Below are 8463 nucleotides of genomic sequence, written 5' to 3'. Positions count from 1 at the left end.
TTGGTTTAAATCAGAATTTGGATTATAGCATACTTTGCTGTCACACCTCCTGTGCAAATGTATGTGTCTTCTTGTGTGCTGTAGGGTGAATTTTGGATTAGCACTAATCTTTCCATGTGTGAGGAGTTGCATTAAAGTGATGCCATACCCACTTCAAGATCTTAAACTTTCCAAATATAATATCTATGGAATATATGGATAATATCAACTCATTAAAAAAAAGTGTTTGCTCCAAAGTATGGGCTTGTTGTTTTGTTTTGGATTTATTGTTTTCATTTTTATTATTGTTGTTTCATGTTTAATAGATCTAATTAAAATGTCAACATTGGTATATACTTTTGACAAATCTTAAATTACACATGGATGTTTTGTGTCATTAGATTATATTTATTATTAGGCTATTATTTATTATTTTTATTTTCAATAAGGTTCCTCGAGGAACCCTACATTTCAAAAAGGTTCCCTCACAGTGGGAACTCAAAGTACGTCTCCTGCCGTCTCCATTCCGTGTCTTGGGGAAGGTGTGAGAAGTACAAGGAAAGAGGGGCAAAAATCAATTACAATTATTCCCTGTTGACAAAGTAATTAAACCTTGGAGCAGCCAGCTAATTTTGCAGTGCGAGGCCCTTATCTGTTATGGCCCAGATTTACGAGGTGCGCTCGCCACACGGGCGCAGCTTTGCGTGCAGGTGATTATCGCACATTTAATAAGGCACGCGGACTACAGTGGCGCGCTCGTTTAAAGACACTGCGAGGTCGGTGGACCGTTTCTGCCGGGTTGGGTGTTATTCGGATTATTTCTTTATCTTTCTCAAGGGTTTGGGTTGGTTGCATAACAGTTGTCTGAATAACAACACAATAGGATGCTCATCGGATATTTTGCGCACGAGAATGAACCAATTTTGAATGAGGGCTACATTTCGTTAACAAAGAAGAAAAAGATGAACAATGCCGTGCGCAATGCAGTATTTTAGGGCAGGCTATTTGTGGTGCTGGGAAAGTTCCAAAGCCTCCAGTGTAGCGCGATACCTCAATGACCACGTGTTTAAAAAAAAGCGTCCTTCTTGCGTAAGAGATTAACAAATGAGTAGCTTCAGTCGTTTCATGAAGACCTCGCCCACTTTTTTTTCGACACTTGATCAGTGCTTGTCTCGGTGACGCACACAGAAACGTATAACCCTATACCGCATGTGTGCTTAAATTCCTTGAAGCATAGTAAAGCCTATATATAGCCTGGAGGCTTTAAAAAAAAAAATACTTTGCAGCAGTCTGCAGTTTTTGTCATCACACACTTCAGAAATATTTGTACAAGGATAATGGTGTAAATAATTGTTATGGTGGATGTTTAGAATCTTTGATAAATATACAGTATAGCCCAAACTGTATAGCCTGTAAAAAAAAACATTTACTAACACAGGCTTTATGGAAACAAAAAAATCATATTTTAATATTGATAATCATATGTCGTAGCCTATATAATTATGTGTTCCTAATATTAAAATATAGGCTAAAGAAGTAAAATTTGATACTAGATGTTAAGCTACATGTTCAGTGTTTTCAACATATTACTTTCATATGAAATGTCCAATAGCATAAACGCAAAGTAGGCATATTTACAACACAATAAACCCCATAATTTAGCAAAAATAGAAACCATTTAACGAAATAGTTTCCCCGTCAGTGTCGTCGTATCTCCCACGAATGGTACATTTTCGCTCACGAATTGCAGTGCTGCATGCATTCTCCTTCCCCAAAATGTATGTAGTCCTACATGCAAATCCTCCCTAGCGCGTGTGTACGTACACATGCCCTCGAGAAAAGTGTATTATTAATCAGCTGGTGAATGAGTCAGTCCAAACACGCACACACTGAGCGGCATGTGCGTGGACAACATGGGCACGATCCTGCGCGTCTTCGCCCGGTGTCGCTTTAAAAATCAGAATCCAAGGCCAATGATTTATCAAACTCTTATTATCAAGAAAATGTCAAGCGAAGGGCACCTTGCTCCACACTGACGCAAACCCAATCTTTCCCACTGAGGTATAGAAAGCTTTACACTAAGCACGGCCAAATCCACTCCTACTTCTTCCAGTTCTCTTTACAGCTGTTTTTCAACGTCAGCACGTCTTAAGCGTCTTCACAAATGGTGAGTAGGCTAAATACTTTGTTTATTTTTTTAAATTCTAGATTACATTTGTCATTCAAGTTATCTTATTTATCTACATGGTTGAAGCAGCCTAAGTTCGTTTTGTGGAAATATTTTCATTTATTCAAACTGCATGCTGGATAATGGGTTATATTTTGTAGCCGCGTTGTGCGTTGTCCATGGTGCAAAAACTTTTCACAACTTGCATTCACTTTGCAATCTCTGAGCAGAAGATCCATTAAATTCAATCGAAAACACTTGTATTTCGTTCGATATTTTCCATTCAAGGACTTCAAGTAGGGCTATTTGTCTTGAATGTATTTGTTTTCAATTTAAGAGAAACGAAATCAGAGCGTGTCCCTTTTATAGCCTATATGCAAGGTGCTAGATAAAACACGCAGAAACGTTATCTCTTTTTCCCTTTTTTAACTTCAATTTAAATGTAGCATGTTTGTGAAAAGAAATCCCGCGCTCTCTTACATTGCTTTGTTTCCTCTTGGTTAGGCTATATATGCGGAGATAGTAATTTGTATTTCTGCACGCCCGGGTCCTCTCAGAGCTGTAGCCCGGTGCCAGTGATCACACATGCCTGCCAGGGAGAGGGGAGCTGTCAAGAGCCCGGCAGCTTGTCTATTGCCCATAAAAATCAGTAGCTGTGTGGAGCTGAATGACATGGGGGGAAATGGGGCGTAAAATTAAAGATTCTTGCGAACAGGAGAAGCAAACCCCCGCAGACCGTGATCTGAAGCCCAGAGCAGCGGAGCCAAAACATGCGACAAAGGGCTTTTAAAATACTGCAGAAACAACCACCACTGCTGCATTCGTTTTTATTGTAGGTGATTAGCCTATAGGTTTGATCTGAACATTATAGTGCTAAAATAATCTCATTCTCAATTCATAGCCTACTAACACCGACCTGGTAAATGCATCTTAAAGTGTTTCTGTTTGTAAAGCCTTTGTATATATTTGTTTTATCCCTTGTCTTGTGTGCTGAGCCTCATCTGTAAATTACATGTTGCAGGATTTCTCCGACCAGAGAGAGATGACCAAACAGCCGGCCAATGCTCCTACCGGTTTTAAACCGTTGCACCAGCCGGAGGGAGCGGTGGGAGTTTCAGCAAACAAACCGTATAATGCCCTTAACCAAACGTCCGCCGCTTACCCGGCCCCTCAGCCAGCACCATCCAACGAGAGCAAAACTTTCTGTCCCACGGAAAATAAACCGGGAGAAGTCAGTAAAGTCTATGGAACATTTAAAAATGCCGCTCTGCCGGTGCCTGGATCCGTGGCTGCGAACTCGGCCTTCCGTGAGGATTCCACCAGCTCAGTTGGTGGTTCTGCTGCCCGGGTTGTCCCTGTCCAGTGCGGGGACCCGCTTAGGGCTACCGGGGATCAAAACAATGCATCGGGCAACTGGACCACCATGAGTCAGACCACCATCATTCTGGGCGCAGATGGCAACACGTCTGTTCAGCCCGGCGCCGTGACGGGGGTAAGTGGGCTCAAACGAATTGTTTCGATACGGGAGGATAGCCCAACCAGGGTCAGGAGAGCTTAGAGGGGGGTTTCTACTACAAGACGAACCGCGGTTTGGAGTGAATGGTGATCTAGCTGACATGCAACCTGTATTGCCTATTAAGATAGAGAATTGGCTGTGGTGTTATCGGGTCTTTCATGGATAAGGAAGCCGAGGTGCGGGTGACATGCTGCGGCTGAGAAGTTGTAATTACGGTCCCATGGGACTCCTTCTGAGATAGTCCAGCTCTGGAGACTGACGCTGAGGGGTGATTTGAGAGAATATGATCTATATAGCCTATTCAAGTGAGTTTCCATTTGCGATGGCCAGATGCAGTAACCATAGGTTGCAATTGTCTATAAATCGGGTAGAATTCACCAATATAATAGTTTAGAATAATTCCCAGTTATTGTAGGAAATTATCAAAATACAGAACGAAAACGGTAGGCTATCGATTTCGATGTTCTGACCCTCTGCCTTTGGCTAGAATAGACTATCTTTTTGATAAAATTCTGTCAACAAAAGTTGGTCTAAAACGTCATCCTGAATGTGCTGAATGAAAGAATCTTCCCACTGCAGTAAGATAAAGGAATATGCCTACTGTAAAATGGTTGTTTGTGTATCAGCATACGGTAATGGTATATCCCCGCACTGCGCTGCTCCGTGTGTCAGGTATAGATAGAAAGAGGGATAGAAACCCCGCATCATGCTCTCTCGGGATTGGTCTCAGTAACACATGACAGCGCTTGGCAATGGGTTACATAAGGCTGCGCATTCTGCCCATTGTTCCAATCCCCGAGAGGGCATTCCTCGCCTCTCCCCTCCTCTCACTCTAGTCTCCCGCCCGCGCGCCTTTCTGACAGTACTCCATTGATAAGCTTGGTCCCGGTCTCCCTCTACCCCTCTTGGCACGGAATCAGAAATGAGGAAATTTGAATTATCTGTATTTATGAATATTCATATGAATTTGTCCTGTCATGTTTCGAAATGCTCGCATCAATCAAATAGTGGTATTCCCGCGATTGTTGTGTGCGTTGAGGCGGAGTGCATTTGTATTTTCTGACTGTTGCAAATAGCCTATACTTGTGTCCAATTTAATAGATCGAATAACGAAACGGATCGTTCGCCCAGAAAAGGAAGGGGTTTGGGATCTGAGACGTTTTAATGATAGGCTCTACTAAATTGAAGTCCAATATGGTTACTTAATGTACATGAAATCACTAAAATCCACTGTTTTTCCCAGGAGGACGAGAGTGGAGATGAGAATAAGGCCAGGGGAAACTGGACTAATAAATTGGATTTCATCCTGTCCATGGTTGGTTATGCCGTGGGACTGGGAAACGTGTGGAGGTTTCCATACCTTGCCTTCCAAAATGGTGGAGGTAAGGAGAGTGCTGAGTTGAGAATGTACCTGCACTGCAAATGTCACTAAAGTTGTAAATGCACAAGCACCTAAATGCGGAAAATAAATAAAACGTATCCCAAAACTGATCAGTGTTATTTGACTTAGATATTCCATTGCTCCACAATGATAGATTTAGATGTTTGACATCACGCATAATTGATATGAACGAAATTGACGATTTAATTCAATTCGAGGAACACAATGGGAGTAAGTCGACTTAATTGTGTTCATATCCTGGATGATTTGTATTGTTGTTTTGCCATTGTTTAAACAACATTATGCTTAATGTATTTTAACATTGTCAAACGAAAATACATTACTTTAATTAATTCACTTGCTAGGCTATATCATTGGAGTTGAAATTAGTGTCGAAAAACATATTATTGACTTTCCTTTTTGTTTGCTTTTTGTTCTCAAAATGAATAGGCGACTTTTTATTATGACAAGTTTTCTAAACAGTTCTAGAAAGCGTCTAGCTAACATTATTTTTCAGCTTCTAGGAGACTCTTTTTCGTGGATTTTAGTTCATTTATTTAGGCTTTATGATTGATAATCAGATCTGTAAATAAAATATTATTTATATTATTATAATAATAATAATTATTATTATTACTAGGCCTATCTTCATTTCAATTTAGTTTGGTCTACACTCATGATGGTGTGAATTAATTACCTTATAGAACTAATTAGGCTACATGCAAATAAGTATAACACATCATTTTTTTTAATGAGCTTGGCCTTTTTTTCTATTACAGCATGTTGGATGACTGTCATTCATATTGGACATTGGACATACATGATACTCACATTTTCCCTATACCCATCATGAGGTTGCTACAACCTAGCCTATGAATGAAAGTTTACAATGTAGGTGTTATACTTATTTGCTTCCCTTGCATGTAGCCTAATTAGATATGGCACATTTATTTCATTATTATCCTCTATACATAATCTCTTTATTTCATGAGAAAGGCAGTCGTATTAAGTCTGTTATAGCCTTCTTTTTAAATCATGTGAGCCAAGTTTGAGTAATCTCTTTTCAGTTCTACCTGTGCGCTACTTTGAAATGCTTCCCCGTTTCCCTGTGTATATAGGTGCTTTTTTGATCCCCTACCTGATAATGTTGTGCCTCGCCGGGATCCCTATCTTTTTATTGGAGGTTTCCCTGGGTCAGTTTGCCAGCCAGGGCCCCGTGTCCGTGTGGAAAGCCATCCCGGCTCTGCAAGGTAAACTGCGCATATACAGGCTGCGATCCAAACTCATAAAGTCACGTATTTAAAACATGTAACATACGCTAATTTCAGAAAAAATGATAACTACTTATTATGATATAATAACTTTTGATCAAGCTCCTCTGCCTGCTTAAGAGTAATTTATATATTTCGTCTCATTTATTTATTTTAGGTTGCGGGATTGCCATGTTGATAATATCTGTCTTGATAGCCATATACTATAACATTATTATGTGCTGGACACTGTACTACCTGTTCGCTTCGTTGAAGGGCTCACTGCCATGGGCTAACTGTAAGAACGAGTGGAACACGTTGGACTGTAAGGACAAAGACATGCTTCTCTTAGGTAAGACTACAATGCGTCAGAACGCACACACACTATCATGCATGCGCACACACACATACACATAGGCACCCCATCGCCATTGCGCAATGCGCAACGCACCCCTCAGCTGTCTCTTTCTGTAACCTGACATATAGTGTAGAGTGGCCAGTTATTTTAAGCATTGTTTTCTAGTTTCATATACATCCAAAAGTGCTACATTTGCTTACTAGGTTTATTATATTGATTTGTATATTTCTTCTGTGGGTCTCAAGTTCTTTTTTCAACTGTGTGTAGGTTACAAGTGTGTGATATTTTTTTCTCCTGATTATATCTGTATTCTACTCTAAACATGTCATGAGCACAAAGCAGTTATACAAAATGTGTATTTTCAATATTAAGGTGAAGGCTAAGTAGACCAAATTAGTTTTGCACTGGTGCAATTATGAGTAACTGTTTTTATGTTACATTGGGCTACAATTAATTTAAAAAAAAGAAGATAAATTGATAAAAGAAAGGCTCCCAGTATGACCGGATAATTTTTTCCCAGTTGCATTGGGGGAAAAAAATCGAAATTTGATTAAGAAAATGCCTGTTTTGTCTATTGCATTTTAGTGAATTCAGCACAAAAGTTGCTTGCTTGACACATTTACTGTAGTGGAGTTGCTGCAGTGCCGCAGTGTGCGCCAGACTGCCCTCTCTTGGTCAATTACAGTAACTGTACTCTCCCTGGTCTCTCTGTATCCGTGAATAGCATTGATCAGTGGCGGTCAGTGCCGTTTCAGATTTCTTTTTTTATGAGCTTGGCCTTATTTCTATTACAGCATATTGGATGACTGTCATTCATATTCCATTCATCCAGTTAAATGTAACAGCGATAGGTTAAGGCTACTACATGATACTCAAATTGTCCCTATACTCATCATGAGGTTGCTACAACCTAGCCTATGAATGAAAGTTTACAATGTAGGTGCACACAGTTCGAGAGAATAATTTGATGTGACACATGGACAGACAGTGACATTCAATACCGCCTTGCACACTCTTGCCTGCATCTAGCTGAAAGTGGGTGTGATCATTAATCCAACAGTTGCAAACAAGAGTTTCTTTTGGACAAATTCAGTTATGTTTATCCCCGTTTTGTTCCGCTTGCTTCTGTTTAAGAAATGCTTTTCAACAGAATCGGCTGAATTAATACACCCCTTGTAGTGGCGATTCCCTATGAACTGCCTCTGGCACAGGAGAGAGCGGTCCATAACGTGTCCTTAAAAATCAGCTTTCCAAACGTTACTCTTTTGTGGTGACGTTCCCATTTATTGCGTATATAAATAGCTCCAAAACCCATATTCCTATACAAAAGGTGCAGAGAGATGCATTCTATAAGCCATATATGTTATACGGTAAGAACTGTATGTGCTCTCCTCTTACCTGTGCTAAACCTTCCTGGTCACCTGTGCTACCTATATGCACACACGACCAATGACCCATGACCCCAACATATAGTGCTCTCTAGTATACAAAACAAGTAAAAATAACCCTTGTCAGACAACATATACAGTGAAGGAAAAAAAGTATTTGATCCCCTGCTGATTTTGTACGTTTGCCCACTGACAAAGAAATGATCAGTCTATAATTTTAATGGTAGGTTTATTTGAACAGTGAGAGACAGAATAACAACAAAAAAATCCTGAAAAACGCATGTCAAAAATGTTATAAATTGATTTGCATTTTAATGAGGGAAATAAGTATTTGACCCCCTCTCAATCAGAAAGATTTCTGGCTCCCAGGTGTCTTTTATACGAGCTGAGATTAGGAGCAAACTCTTAAAGGGAGTGCTCCTAA

The 8463-nt window shown here is 40.0% G+C and overlaps 1 protein-coding gene across 2 annotated transcripts in view; it reads left to right on the top strand.

Annotated features, from left to right (window-relative positions):
• Positions 1-1847: 1847 nt before the first annotated feature.
• LOC106561903 (sodium- and chloride-dependent glycine transporter 2) overlaps positions 1848-8463 on the top strand; it is a 70425-nt gene continuing 63809 nt past the window's right edge. The window contains exons 1-5 of one of the 2 annotated variants that reach the window (XM_014126234.2): positions 1848-2146; positions 3168-3638; positions 4906-5044; positions 6162-6293; positions 6472-6645. In XM_014126234.2, coding sequence (XP_013981709.1) covers positions 2144-2146; positions 3168-3638; positions 4906-5044; positions 6162-6293; positions 6472-6645 — 919 coding nt within the window. In that variant the 5' untranslated portion in view covers positions 1848-2143. Of the gene's footprint in view, positions 2147-2782; positions 2979-3167; positions 3639-4905; positions 5045-6161; positions 6294-6471; positions 6646-8463 lie in introns of those variants that run through there. The other variant, XM_014126235.2, reaches the window with a different exon arrangement.

The sequence above is a fragment of the Salmo salar genome, chromosome ssa11 (genome assembly GCF_905237065.1).
Source record: "Salmo salar chromosome ssa11, Ssal_v3.1, whole genome shotgun sequence".
Taxonomy (NCBI): Eukaryota; Metazoa; Chordata; class Actinopteri; order Salmoniformes; family Salmonidae; genus Salmo; species Salmo salar.
The sequence above is the reverse complement of the archived record's forward strand: the minus strand, read 5'-3'. Positions and strand labels throughout refer to the sequence as shown.